The sequence below is a fragment of the Myotis lucifugus genome, unplaced genomic scaffold (genome assembly GCF_000147115.1).
Source record: "Myotis lucifugus unplaced genomic scaffold, Myoluc2.0 scaffold_437, whole genome shotgun sequence".
NCBI classification, from domain to species: Eukaryota; Metazoa; Chordata; class Mammalia; order Chiroptera; family Vespertilionidae; genus Myotis; species Myotis lucifugus.
In genome coordinates, this window is record NW_005871485.1 from 209,230 (window position 1) to 224,107 (window position 14,878).

Genomic DNA, 14,878 nt, shown 5'->3' on the forward strand with positions numbered 1-14,878 from the left:
ATGTCAGCGAGAGACAGAGAGGACAGCGAGAGACAGAGATCGACTAGGGGGACAGGGATGACAGCGAGAGACAGAGATGACAGCGAGAGACAGAGAGGACAGCGAGAGACAGAGATGACAGAGAGAGAGGACAGCGAGAGACAGGGATGACAGCGAGAGACAGAGAGAACAGCGAGAGACAGAGAGGACAGCGAGAGACAGGGATGACAGCGAGAGACAGAGATGACAGCGAGAGACAGAGAGGACAGCGAGAGACAGAGATGACAGCGAGAGACAGAGATGACAGCGAGAGACAGAGATGACAGAGAGAGACAGAGAGGACAGCGAGAGACAGATGACAGGGAGAGACAGAGAGGACAGCGAGAGACAGAGGCAGGAGGAGGACACAGACCCAGGGAAGAAGAGCCAAGGACCAAGAGACACAGGAGGGGGTGGAGAGGTGGGAGGAGCTGGAACAAGGTGGAGGTGAAGCCCAGGCTCAGCCCCACGGAGGGTGTGAGGAGGGAAGACACCCCTCCTAACTGAGGCGTCCGGGCTCTCCTGGGCCCCGCAGGGCCCAGCCAAGGCCTCCCCCAGCCCTGCTAGCAACCTTTAGAGTGAAGGGTGAGCTGCCTGGACCACAGGGGCAGGAGGCTGAGGAGCCAGGTCCCTGTGGGAGCCTGATGCCCAGGCCAGTGTGTCCCCTGCCGGCCAGGCCCACATGGCCCTTCAGGCTGAGCAAGCAGAGGTGAGGGGGGGTTCAGCCCCAGCCCATGGCAGAGGCCTGCCCTCAGCCCCAGCCTCGGAGCCCCCAGCCTCTAGGTGTCACTGGGGCTGCCCTCCCAGCTGCTTCTGGAGGAAGCAAGCCCAGTCCTGATGGAAGACTAGAGGAAACTTCACAGGACAGAGGTCTCTGGGGACAGAGGGGATCTGGGCCATCTCATACACATCAGATGCTCCCCCAAACTAAGCGAAGTCTGGTGTCTGGCTACTTTAGTCTCCAGAGACATGCCCCCCCCCCCAAGCCCTGGCACTCACTCTGCACACCTCCCTGCAGGCCAGGCAGGCCAGGTAGTGCCCAGGTGACACCTCTACCCACAGCCTACCCTGCTCTCTCTAAGGGGCCAGGCAGCCAGGCCACCACCCCCTGCCCCCGCTGTGCTCAGGCCTGAGGCAGGCCGTCCTCTCTGCCGGCCAGCGGCCCTCCCCCCTCTCTCTTCCTGCAGGGCCAGTCTAGCCCCTCTCAGCAGTGCTCTGACCACCCTCCAGCCCGAACAAGCTCTGAATGGGTTTCTAGGTGGTGAGGGCAGAGGCGGGCAGATCCATCTCGTTCCGGCCCGGGATGAAGTTTTCCTTTGCGGGTTTGTCATGCCAGCCCATCAGGCTGGAAACAAATGTTCCAATAAGAAGCAGCAATAAGGCTGAGCCGGGCGGGGCCTCCAGCCACTGGCCTGCCTGCCTGGGGAGATGGGAAGGGGAAGAGGTCCCCGGTTTTCCTCGTGTTTATTCTCCTAACGTCCCAGGTGAGGCACTATCTTCATTTTATACAGAGAAACTGGGGTGAGAGACCATAGGGTTTGCTTGGTCGGGTAGTGTCGAGCGGGTGGATCTGGACCCAAACCCCATTCTGCCTGGGTCAGAGGTCGTGCTGCAGTGCGGGAGGCCCAGTGTAACCACCCCTGAGAGCTCCCTCACTGCGCAGGCGCCTGCCCCCCGCTGCCCCGCCAGGCAGGCGCTGGGCACAGCCAGCGTCTCTGAAGGGTCGTTGCTGAGAGCACCTTATGGCAACGTGTAATTGCTAGTGGAAATTAAACAAATTCCCCACAACCCTCATGCAATTAAAACTTTGATGATGAGTTTTGCCGTTGCTGTGGTGGCACCACTGTGCACAGCAGCATGGCTGCAATGCCCACTGAGGGACTCCCCCACACGTGCCCTTAAGCCACAAGAACAGCACTGAATCCCAGCAGCGGGACCGCCATTCCTCCCACCTGACTGGGAGGGAGAAGCCCCCCAGAAGCCCAGAGGCGGCCCCTGTCCTGAGAACCGGCCTTTGGTCTCCGTGCTGGTGAGACTGTGGTGTGTGAGGACAGTGGGAAGGATAGGGACACGGGAGCTGCATCCATTTGTTCAGTGAGCGTTGCTGGGTGCTGGCACCCAAGAGGAGTGGGAGCCCTGCCTCGCAAAGGTGCCACAAGTTGGCCTCCTGGGGGCAGGGGGGGCGGGCTGGAATCTGGGTTCGGTAGCAGCTGGTTGGCCGGGGCTCAGGGACACACTGGATACATCCACCAGCACAACCCAGCTCTGCTGCCGAAGGGGGAGGTGGGCCTCTCGGAGCAGGGCTCCTGGGCTGTGAAACGGGGAGAGCGAGTGCGGACCCCATGGGTCCTGGGGAAGATAAACGAGAAAGTACAAGGGAGGTGCCTAGCACAGTGGTTGGCACTAAATTAGCAAATGCTCACTACCTGCGAGTGGTGTAATTTCTGAAAGTGGGCCGAACATCAGGCGAACAGGATGATGACGAGGAGAACATGCGATACTGTGTGGCACGTGCCCGACACACAGAGTGAGTGCCCAATCAGTGACGGCCGTGGCTGTGACGATGAGCACAGTGCCTGGCACGTCCTGGCACCCACTCCCCAGCCCTCCCCTGCTCAGGACTTGAGGGAACCAGGGACTCTCAAAATAAAGATCTCGATTAAAACACAGTGTAAAGCTGTAGTATTTAAAGCAGTTGGATGCTGATATAAGAGCAGAGAGATAAACGAGAGTAAATAAAAAGCTCAAAAACAGATCTAAATAGATTTTAAAAATCAGCATCTGCCCTAGTTGGTTTGGCTCAGTGGAGAGAGGGTCAGCCTGCAGACTGAAGGGTCCTGGGTCCAATTCCGGTCAAGGACACGTACCTCCGTTGCAGGCTCTATCCCCAGCCCTGGGGCTGCGTGCGGGAGGCAATCCATCGATGTGTCTCTCTCACATCGATGCACCTCTCTCTCTGTCTCTCCCCCTCCCTTCCACTCTCTCTAAAAATCAATGGAGCAATATCCTTGGGTGGGATTAAAAAAAAAAATCAGCATATGGTAAAAGTGGCATCTCCAATTAGAAGGGAAAGGATAGATTTCTCAATAGATAGGAACGGGGAAACCATCTAAGAAGAAGAAAGTAAGACCATCCTATACCCGAAAGTAACTTCCAGAATGTTAAAATTTTAAATGTTATTAAAAGTAGAAACATGCAATTATCAAATAATGCCACGGAGAACATTGTTATAATCTTGGGGTGGGAAAGACTCTGACACAAAAGCCAGGAGCCATATAAAGAGAAGACAGAGTCACATCCTTAAGAGTAAAAAATTCCCACGGCAAAACCACAGCAAGCAAAGTCAGAGGCGGAGTGACACACGAGGAAGAGTTATTGCAGCTCATCAGCCAAAGGGCGGGTTTTCGGGATCTATAAAGCACTCCTGCAAATTAATAAGCAAAAAGCAAATCCTGTAGCAAAAAGGCAAAGGATATGAAGAGACAGCTTACGGAAAAGAGCATGCAAGTGACTCAAGCACACGAGAGATGCTGCATCTAACGCATCATCTGGGAAATGCAAATCAAAATGACACCGAGGGGCTAGGCTCACCCACTAGTGGGCTCAAGCCGAGACATCTTCGAACACTTCATGGGCAAGGGCGATTGGATAAGCAAACCATAGCTTGCCGAGGGAGCATGGACTGGTGGCCCTTGGCAAGGAGGCGATTTGACAAGAACTATCACAGTCACAAAAGCATACTCTAGAATTCCCCACCCAGATCACAAGGTCCTGGCAATGAATTAAGAGCAACTGGGGCCCGGCCAGTGTGGTTCAGTGGTTGAGCATTGACCTATGAACCAGGAGGTCACGGTTCCATTCTAGGTCAGGGCACATGCCCTGGTTGTGGGCTCGATCCCCAGTAGGGGGTGTGCAGGAGGCAGCCGATCGATGGTCCTCTCTCATCATTGATGTTTCTATATCTCTCTCCCTTTCCCTTCCTCTCTGAAATAAAAATATATATATTATAAAAAATATATATATTATAAACATATATTTAAAAAGCAACTGGGATGTCATCAGGGGGCTGACTAGATACCTTGGGACTCAGGGTTAAACACGGGGACAGGAGCAGGGGCTGGACAACAATGGAAGTTCTCAATGGCCTGAGAGGAAGGAGCTCCGAGAGTTGTGTTAACGTAAGAAATGGAGGGTATAGTAGGCTTGTGTGTAAAGAAAAGGAAAAAGGAAGTGTACTAGTATATGAATATGTGTATATGCTTACAATACTTTGGAGAGATAGTAGGGAGACTGACATTGTGTACTTTTTTGTACCTAATTTTGAACCATGTCAATGTATCAGATGGTCAAAAATTGGTTAAAACAACAAAAGGACAAGGACTCCTTCGCGTCTCCTACTCAAATGGTAGAATGTTGGAAACAGAACAGGAGCGTGTCCAGCACCTACTTGAAAACTCTGAGCCCCAGGGAGCTGCCTCCCTCCTGGTGCAACGGGTCCAGCTGTGCATCAGCTCCGGCTGGACCTTCCTCATGCTGAGAGCTCACGGGAGGGGGCAGAGGGGCAGGAAGTCAGGGCTGGCACCGGAGCTGGCTCCGTGCAGATGAAGGGATCTGACCCCCGCCCAGGAGAAGAATCCAAGCAGTGACCTGCGCCCCTGCCGGCTCCGCGCCTCCGGAGGCCTCTCCACCAGGACCGAGCCGGTGTGACCTGCTGAGGACCAGCCGTGACTAGAGGAGGTGACCGCGGAGTGAGCCAGCCCCACCCCGGTGCCATCTGCTGCGGTTCTTTCAAGTGTCAGCTTTGCAGCCGGGAGATAAAAGTGCCGCACAGAGGGGACTTCCCAAGCCCAGAGGAGGCCTCCGGGTAGAGTGACAAGCAGGCGGAGGTGGGACCCCGGGGCTGCTGGCTGCTCTTCACCCTCCAGGACCCCAGTCCCCAGTCTGGCTCCCCAGCTCCTGATCTCCAAGGCCTCCCGGATGCCCTCAGGCACCTCCCCCTACACAGCCCAATTCGGACTCACTATGTCTTCCTCCCAGCTCCTGCTCCACATCACTCTTCTAGCGGGAAGGAAGCCCTTCCCTTCAGAGTCACTCTGGACCCATCCATGGGCTCATGGTTATTGCCAGACATGTCTGCCCCTTCCTAAATGGCATGGCCACTCTGGGAATAGAGAGACAGCCGAGCCCTCCCTCCACGGCCCAGGTGCTCCTGCGAGGAAAGGGCTCTCTCTCTCAGTCAGTTTTGTGCCACCCCTGAGACCCCTGGGGCCTCAAGAAGAGCAGGTGTCAGGCAAGCCCACTCAGCACTGTGCTGGCGACGAGCAGCAAGAGGGCCGAGGCTCTGATTCTCCGAAGCCTCCCTGCGCTGGGCCAGCACCCAGTGAGGCGCTAGGGACAGAGATGGGCAAAGCCAGTCCTGGTCTGCAAGAAGCTCCCAGACTGGGGAGGGCCGGGGTCAGGGCGCCAGAGGGAACCGGACAACTCGGACCTGCAGGCTGTGGTGGTGGGCGGGCCCTGCAGGGGCTGGGGAGTCCAAGCATCTTGGGCAGGGGGTGGAGAACCAAGGAAGGGCCGGAGGGAGACAGAGGGAGGTGAGAGCGAGGAGGTAAAGTAGAGGAGAGGCAGCCGTGCTGGCAGGGCCCGAGACGTCCCATCCAGAGCTGGGGGTGAGGGACCCATGACCGCAGTTGGGAGACCTCAGCAGGGCCAAGTCATGGGGGCCATCATGCTGGGCGGGGTGGGGGGTCCGCCTGGGAGCAATGGAGTGGTGGAAAGGACGCTAAGCTGGGAATAACACGACTGGGTCAGTTTCAGGATGAGCTCATTGCGGAATGAGGAGAGGGTGCGACCGAGGTGGAGCCCAACCCATGGGACCCCGTGCTGGCTCCCTGCGCGGCTACGGGGCGAGGACCCTGGATCCTCCACTGACGAAGTGGGAGACCTTGGGCAACTTACTTAACCGCTTTGTACCTCAGTGTTTCCAGCTGCAAAATAGGATAACAGTACCTACAACATAGGGCTACTGTGAGAGTTAAATGAGTTCAAACAGGCCAGGCCGGGAGGACAGTGCTGGGCACAGAGAGAGTACGGAGTGTGAGCTATCAGAACAATTGTAACCGGGACCCCGAGGAGGGGCGATGCGCCGGCCTCCTCCCCCCTCGCGGAGGAGCCCCTACCTTGTGCAGCCAGTGCAGGTTCATCTGCTGCCCCACGGCGATGTGACACAGCGCCAGGACCTGAGGAGGGGCCACAGGGCGGCCGTCAGGTTCCACGTGTGGCTCAAAGGTTTCCGCCAATTCCCAGACACACTTCTCCCCACTCAGCTCTGGGTTTGGCTCAGAAAAGTCAACAAACCCTCCCCGCAGGCGATGGGAATGCCCAGCCCAGCCCACGCCTGGCCTCCTCCCAAATTCTTCCAGGCCTCCCGCTCCTCCTCCTCCTCCCCTAGGATTTCTCTCTGGGCCCCGCTGCCCTGGGACCGCTCGGTTCATGTTGTAGGAGTTCCAGGCCCCAAGGAGCCCCCCATCCAACAAAGGGATTGACCGGAGTCTGAGGGAATAGGGCTCTGGGCGCAGGAACCAAAGCAGAAGTTCCGGGAAGAGGAAGTCTGCAGCGGCTCCTAAGAGCAGATGCCTCCCCCCAAGGTGGGGGGGGTGTGGTTGGGGGGAACACTGCAGGATGGGGTAGAAGCAAGGCGACCTCCCACCTTGAAGGAGCCAAGCCCCTGAGAGAAGGGGAAAGCCAGCTTCCCTCCTCAGCCTGGGCAGGCCCCTCCATCAGCCCTGCACAGGCCATGCCGCCCCTCCCCGGAGCAGGGCCAGCCCCGCGTACCAGGAGGCCCGCGATGTAGGTGAAGGCGGTGGCTGCGGTCATGAGGATGGGCACGGACCAGTCACTCCAGTAGCCCAGGCGGTTGTAGAGGTACCTGCAGGAGGAGAGGGGGCCGGGGTCAGACCTCCACCAGGAGCCAGGGCCTTGCCTCGGGCTGGCCAGGCTCAGGGGCAGGCCCTGCCCACTCCGCAATGATGCTATTGTCTCTCCATCATCAGCCAGGCCTGTCGAGGGCCCGTGGCGGAGCCTGGGCATGCCAAGCGCATAAAGGAGAGAACAACAATCTCCGTAGTTCTACTGCCCAGACATAAACATTCCCCAGACGGGGCTGACTTTTCTTCCAGCGGATTCCCGCCTATGCTTATAGATTTGCATAAACAGCAAAGCTGGGACCCGCTAGTATAGCCTAGTGGTCAGAGTTTGGCTTTGGAGGGAAGTACACTCGGATTCAAATGCCCACTCTGCCTCTTACTGGCTTGCAGGTCCCTGTGGAGGTGACAGGCTCCACTGATCCTAAAATGCCATCAGTTGTGACACTCATTTCTATTTCAGTGCTAGAATGTGAAAATAAGGGGCCTTAGAATTGATCAAATGCCCTTCAAAGGACTTCCTGAGGATGAATTTGAGGGTTGAGGGGTGGGCATGTGATAAGTAATCAATTCTCTTCTAATTAACACATTTACTGAGGTCAGTACAAATCCGAGGAAATGTGATTTTCAACAGCCCCGTAGTCTTCTGTTGAATAAATGCACCATATGTAGCCAACCTCCCACTAATGGCAATTAATCATTTCCAATTATTCGCTATTATAAATTAACACAAAAAAGAAAATTTTGCACGTATCTTTCTGTACTGGTAATTATTTACTTAGGGTAGACTCCTGTACAAAAGGAGTTACCGGGCTAAAGGCTATAAACTTGTTAAGGCACCTGTTTCCGGCTCTTCCCTGGCCCTCGCCCTCTGATTCCAGAGGAAAATCTACCACCTGGAAGGTCACGGAGTGCACTCTTCTACCGTATAGATGGGGAACCTGAGGCCCAGAGAGGGTGGGACCCGCTCCTGGTAACGACTTCTGCCAAATGCCCTGGCTCCACGTGTCTCTCACTCGCCAGGGAGCCCTCCTGGGCAGCAACAGCCCCGAAGCCCCTCCCTGGCTCTTGTCATCCAGCCCTGACCGCCTGGGTCTCACTCACACCTTCTCCAGAGACCACAAGGCCCCGGCCAGGCTCCCCCGAATCCCAGCCCCGACGTCAAGAAACCGAGGTGACAGGCAGGTGTTCAGGCCACCCCTAAGTCCCAGGCAGCCTCCCGATGGGCAGGCACCATCCTCTGCTTGAGCCACCCCGTGACAGGGAGCTCACTCTCTGGGAAGAGGCGGTGACTCTGTAGACGGCATGAGACAGTCAGCCAGGCTCGAACCAAAGCCAGAAGTTCGAGCTGTCCTAGAGCTGTCTGCGTTTCACTGTGTGACTCCGGGAAGGCTGCGTAACCTCTCTGAGCCCCAGTCTCCTTAGACTGTCCTCGGGATGACTTTTTGGTACGAAGTGGTTGGGTGGCCACGGGTGAGTCCTGCCCCTTTCTGGGCCTTAGGTTCCCCACCTGAACATGAGGGGATGGACCCGGTGGTTTTCCAGGTAGCCAGCCAGCCTCTGGTTCAGCAGAACTGCCCACGGTCTGCAGCGGGGGCCAGCAGGGAACGTTCCTATACGCCCAGCACAGTGCCGGCGCTGTGATGCCTACACGGATGAGTAACTGATTTATGGCATTTAATAAAGGCCAGAGGCCACTCGGGGACTCAGCTGGGGCTGGGGCTCGTCTTGCCCGGCTGGGGCGGGACAGCGCACACCCTTTATTGTGCTCGTTAATAATGGAGGCGCGACCTAGGGCCACGCAGAGGGGAGGGGATGCCCAACTCCACGAACAGAACCTTAGGATCATCATGGAATCCCAGAACCATGGCCCATCAGAAGTCCGCAGCCCTAGAAGTCCCCAATTCTAACATCATGGCCCCTTCCAGCTAGAGAATGGGCCTCCCAGGAAAGGACCCTCAGGGTGAGGTAGAGCTTTGAGCCCTCTCAAGTCCGTCATCTCATTTCACCCTCAGAAAGACCTGATGAGGTCAGAGCTACCCCATTTTACAGAAGAGGACACTGAGGCTCAGAGTGGACCAGAGACTGGCTCACAGTTGCACTGAGCTGAACTTCTGACCAAAAGGAAGAGACAGCACTGAAAGGGGGGCTGCGGGGGGAAGGGTGAGGGGTCAGGAGGGGTCTGGCTTTCCAGCCTCAACTCTGCCCCCAACTGATTGTGTGAACTTGGGCCTGAAGGAGTTCCCACTAGAACTCAGGGTCCCTGCCCTCCTCCCTTCACTATTTGACAAAGACAGGCAATGGAGGCGGGGGGGGGGGGGGGGGGGAAAAGTTTGGGGGGGGGGCAAAAAAAGGGGCCTTAGCTGAGGTTTCCCAAAAACATAAAATTTGCCAGCCCTGCCCAAGGCCCTAATCAAGGAGTTAAGAGGGGGTGGTGGGGGATGAGGAGGTGGTGCCAGGGCCACCTCCTCTGCTGAGGCCATTGTATCTCTGGCCTTGGAGTCCTCATCTACAAACACGGCCAGAGGCCCCAGCCCCCTGCTGAGCCCTGCATGAGGCCATTCTTATTTTCCAAAATAGCACCAGGAAGGAGTTCCCTCCCCATCCCCCGCCCCCAGCTGGTCTCAGTTCCCCCTGGGCTTTGTCTTTCCAGAGACCCCTGCCCCAAAGCAGCACAGAGTTGGAGGCAGAGCTCTGAGGGCCAGCCTGAGAGAGAGACTCAAACTCCACCACCACCACCACCACCCCCCAGTCTCAGCCACTGGATGCCCGGGACCCAGGCCTCGTCCCCACCCCCTGTCCCCACTCACCAGTTGAATTCATTGTAGTCATTGTGGACTTCCCACCAGAAGTAGAGCCAGGTGAGTGTGAGGCCGAAGGTGACGGTGAGGAGCAGGAACCAGAGGCGTTCCCACTGGAGGAGCAGAGCAGGAGAGGGGTCAGGTGAGGTCACGGGTTGGCCCAGCTGGCCGCCTGCCTGAATGTGCCCTCCTTCTCCCCCTCTGCAGCCACACCTGCCAGGCAGGGATTGGTGCCCTCTCCACAGTGGTAGGGGCCTGAGGCTCAGAGGGGGGAAGTGTCCTGTGCAACATTGCAGAGCCTGAGGCACAAACTGGGGGGGAGCTGGGAGCAGGGTGGGGCTCCACCCCCGAGGGGGGCCCTATGGCCGCAGCCTGAGGCCTTGCCAGCGTGCACCAGTCTCTTGGCTCTGGCAGTGGCCCCAGGAGCAAAGGCCACATCTGCCCGGGGCCTTCCCGCTGGCATGGTGACCTGCAGTCTGTGATCGGTCACAGTCTTCATCTCCTGCCCTCCTCACACAGGCCTACAGAGCAGGCATTGTTCTTCCCCACCTCCGCTCTGAACTACCGACTAAACGCTGAAGCCCAGAGAGGCAAAGCGATTGCCTAAGTCACACAGCCAGTTATCAGAGGATTAAAGCCCCCCCCCCTCCCGACTCTGGGCTTGAGGAAATGCAGGGTTCTGCGGCCCCCCACCAGGCACTGGCCCCTCAAGGCTGGGCCAGGCCACCCCTCTGTCTCCTGTAGGAGTGGGGATGCGGAGGGTGGGGGCTGCGGACCCACACGGCTGCTGCTCAGTCTGCAGCCGCTTCCGCTGGGCCCCGGGTTTAATCCTTGCTTCCATCCGCCCCCTTATCTCAGAAGCACAGCAAGCTTGGACATCCTGCTGTCTGGGAAACTGCTGAGGTCATCAGAACCAACCCACGGCCCTGGAGGGGAAGTCAGTGCAGGAGAGAACCAAGACCACCCCCTCGATGGGCCGGAGGGTTTGCAGCCGCTGGGCAATCTCTAGCGCGGGCACTGTCAGGAGGCCTTTGCCAGGCTCCGTGCAGCTCACCTCACAGCCAGCCCTGGGCTACAGTTCTAATCCCACTTACTTTCTTCATGGCTCCTGACTGCTTAGCCAAGCAGGGGTTCCCTCTGGGGGTGCTCCCCACCCTCACCTCTCCCGCTTCATATCCCCTGCCAGTTCCCTCACTCTGGGTGTGGCCACCTCACATTCCCATTTACCTTTCAAGTCCGCTCAAATGTCACCTCCTCTGGGAAGCCTTCCTGGCCTTTGCCCCTGCCACCATGCTCCCTCCTCGGGGCTCCCACAGCATCGGGGAACCTCTTTATTTATTTTTTTATTTTTTAATATATTTTATTGATTTTTCACAGAGAGAAAGGGAGAGGGATAGAGAGTTAGAAACATTGATGAGAGAGAAACATCGATCAGCTGCCTCCTGCACACTCCCTACTGAGGATGTGCCCACAACCAAGGTACATGCCCTTGACCGGAATCGAACCTGGGACCCTTCAGTCTGCAGGCCGACGCTCTGTCCACTGAGCCAAACCGGTTAGGGCGAGGGAACCTCTTTAAACTCGCCTTCTGTACACTGTGATCTGCCCATGTGACTGTGTCTCCCCATGACAACTCTGTGTCGCCTCGGGTTCTGCGAGGACAGGGCCTGAGCCTGCCTCCACTCCCTCAGGATTGGTGACAGGAGAAGAAGAGGGAGCGTTCACTCGCTGCCCAGGATACTGCCATCCTACACTGTCAGCAGACAGCACAGCGGAGCCAGATTCCCTGCCCACCACTCACTAGCTGTATAACCTGGGCAGTGCAAGCCGACGCAGCCTTGCCTCAGTTCCCCGCTCTGTGACAAGAGGACCATAGTCCTTATCCGTGGGGTCGATGTGAGAATTAAATGAGATAATACAACTCAGGCGCTCGGCGCTGGCAAGCAGTCAGTGTTCTGGGCGCATCTGTAAGTACGTGCTGCCTCTCCCCAGCACACGGGGAAGGCTCTCAAACCCTGGCGAGTCGTGACTATGCACACTTCCCGGGCAGGAGGTGGGTGACAAAGCAGCCTCCTCCACTTGGAACATAAATGGAGAGGTGATGATGACGCCACGCTGAAGGAGGTGGAGGGGGTGGCTTCTCAGAGAGTAGGCCACTGGTGTCTGCCCCACCCAGACACAGAATGGCATGAGCCCCAGTTCCAGGCCCAGCGAGGCCCAGCCTTGCTCAGGAATGGAGGAACCTGGCAGGGGCAGGCAAGCCATGTGCCTTTCTGGAGCGATGGAACCCCAGCAGCCACCACCAGAGACTGGCTGGGACAGTCTAGGGGAGCAGAGAAGGGCCCAATTTCAGCCCTGCTTTCTGCGTCTGGGCCCTGGCTCAGAGGGGCTGGCCCACACTGGCACAACGGAGCCAGCACGCCCACCCGGCGGGTCCAGCCTCCTTCCCTCCACATCCTTCTAAGAATCCCTCTTGCTACCTCCATTTCTTATTTGCTCACAGATAAAAACTCATTTGCACCCATTTCCTGCAGAGGGCAGCGGCAGGTCCCAGGCCAACTTCAACATCCGGGTCTCCTAAGGCAGGTCCACCTTGGTGACGTCCTGCTCCAGCTCGAGAGTCCCACGGGCCTGAGCCCCCCAGCCCCCCGCCCCTTGCATCCCAGCCCCACCTCTGCCCCACATGTGCACTCTACATGCCACACACCGAATCACCCACCGTTCCTCACAGGGGCGACTCCCGCTCCTCAGCGTTCCCATTACCCTTGCACCCATGTCCGTTCCGACACACGCCCTGCAGTTCTATTTACTGTCTCTCTGAGTGTGGGTCTCCTTGTTGTACTGTGAGCGCCTTGAAAATCTGGATGGCCTTCATATTCCCAGGGTGAGTGGGAACTTAAGAGAGAGGTGATAATGAAACAGAAGGCGAGAAAACAACCTTTCTCCTCTCCCCAGTGAGTACGCCCTCCCGGGAGAGATCTCACTGGGGCCCCCCACAGAGGAGCCTTAGACTTCTGCGGACCCTGAGCCGGCAGTGGCGAGTGGCCACCTGTCCAGAGATCGCTCTACCTCAGTGGGACAAGGCCGCCGTGCCTCTGAGCAGGTGATGAGGTTCTCGGAGGGGCCCCGGGGAGAGCTGAGCCTCGGCCTGTGATGGGTCCTGTCCCAGGCGAGCAGGCTAGGGGACCACAGCTGGTGGGACCAGGGGGCTGGCCGCAGGGACAGGGAGTGTCACGGGTGTTGGGAGGTGTCCTGAGATGAGCTGTGATGTAGGACCCGGGGCGATGCTGACAGGTGGCCAGGGAGACCACAGGTGTCGGGAGGGTCCATGACAGGCAGGCAGGCGTCTTGTCCACTAAGGGTCACTGTCCTCACTTGGCTAGATCCTGAGAGTGGGGCAGGGAGGACAGGGCACGAATGAGGGGCTGCCCTGCCCTGCCCCTGGGAACCAGCCAGAGCGGCAAGATTAGAGCTGGCAGATGTGTGAGGCACCCAGAGCATGACACGGAAGGAAGCAGGGCCTAAGCAACAGGAATCTAGGAACCCCATTATCAGGCATGAGCTAGGGTTGGGGGCACCTAGGGAAACCCGTCCTAGGAACTGGAAGCCAGAGGCCCCATGGCCACAGGGAGCCTGCAGATGGGGATAGAGAGGCACCAACACAGGGGGCAGGTGGGGGAGGGGCACAGACAGGGTCATTCTAAGAACAATTAGAGGAAAAAACTGAATGGCAGGGGCTGGAGGAAGGGGGAGAAGAAGGCAAGGAACTGGCAGGAGGAAGTGGGGGGCGGGGAGCAGCTCACTGACAAAGAGGCTCCAACGGCACTAATGGTCCTTGTCAGGGCGGCGCAGGGAGGCCGGGGATGCTGCTCACATTAATGAGCCAGCCCGGCCCTGCTCCGGGCTGAGCAGCCAGAGGAGCGGCAGCGGATCCACGGGCCCCCGTCACCCCTCACAGTCGGTACGACGCCGGGGTACTTATTTATGGACAGTTATCCCAGCGGAGAGCAAATGAAGACACTGCACCTCAGAGAAGGGCCCCATGTATGGCTGAGCCAGCTGTGGAGCCCAGCACTGAAAAGTGCCACTTCCATCATGGTTCCCGCAATGGGCATATCTGTCATGACAACTTTCCAGCGGATGCTGGTCAGGAGTCCTGGGGAAGGGGCGCCTTTTGCTAATTTGCATCCATATAGATGAGTGGAGGTGACTCAGAGGTAGAGCGATGTACCCAGTGGGGGAGGAGGGGACGTGGGACTGAACCCAGGTGTCCTGACAGGAGGCAGTCCCCACAGGCTCCACCGGTGCCCTGCATGGCCACCCCAGGCCCAGCTCAGCTCGCTGGGATTCCTCTCTCCTCTCTCTCTGCCCCTCACCCCCAACCTCTTTCTCGCAGGGGAAGCCCTCCCATTGCCCAGCCTCTGAAGACCTCCCTTCCCCGACCCCTTCTGCAGAGATTCCTGGGATGGACTGGCCGACGTGACCCTCCACCACATGAATGACGGCGATGGAAGAGCCAGGCTTGAGAGGCAGAAGACAGACCTGGCCCTGCCACTTGGGCAACATACTCAGCTCCTCTGAGTCTCGGTTTTCTCACCCATAAGATGGCAGTGATAAGCCCTGCCTCAGAGGGTTGATGTTCAATGAGGTGACGAACGTCAAGGGGCACGCGGAGCCTCATATGGTCAGTTTGCAGGCTGTGGGCTCCCTGGGGCCGGGGTGATGAAGATATCGCGGCGTGCCCGGGCCCACATCCTGTGGGGCACAGGTAGTGCTTAGATCGGTATGAGGAACAGAGGATGTGTGATGGTAGCTGTCACGCAGGAAGGCTTCAGGGCGCCAGTGGACAAGACCAGACATCATCTCGGGCTGAGCCCGGCGGCCCCACGCAACCAAGGGAAGGCGCTCCTGTGACACGCCAGCCTCCTTCCTCTGCAGGACAAAGGTCAAGCAGTTCCTGCGCTGACAGGTGCAGCCAGCAGGAGGAGGAGGAGGCTGAGAGCAGCCCGGGAAGGGATGGGCCCTGGCTATGCACTGCTCACTCTCCCAGCTGTGGCTGTGACAGAATCCCGGTGGCCACAGGCATTCAGCCCACACCCCCAGCCTCCTCTCCTCCCACTCTTTCCCCCCCCTCCGCCC

At 58.1% G+C, this 14,878-nt stretch overlaps 1 protein-coding gene across 3 annotated transcripts in view; it reads right to left on the reverse strand.

Moving 5' to 3' along the window:
• Window positions 1-14,878, reverse strand: part of GDPD5 (glycerophosphodiester phosphodiesterase domain containing 5) — a 42,052-nt gene that overhangs the window by 16,575 nt on the left and 10,599 nt on the right. For 2 of the 3 annotated variants that reach the window (XM_023744225.1, XM_006102879.3), the window contains exons 2-4: window positions 9,749-9,852; window positions 6,850-6,943; window positions 6,195-6,254 (exon numbers count right to left, since the gene is read on the reverse strand). In XM_023744225.1, coding sequence (XP_023599993.1) covers window positions 6,195-6,254; window positions 6,850-6,943; window positions 9,749-9,852 — 258 coding nt within the window. The remainder of the gene's footprint in view (window positions 1-6,194; window positions 6,255-6,849; window positions 6,944-9,748; window positions 9,853-14,878) is intronic. The other variant, XM_023744224.1, reaches the window with a different exon arrangement.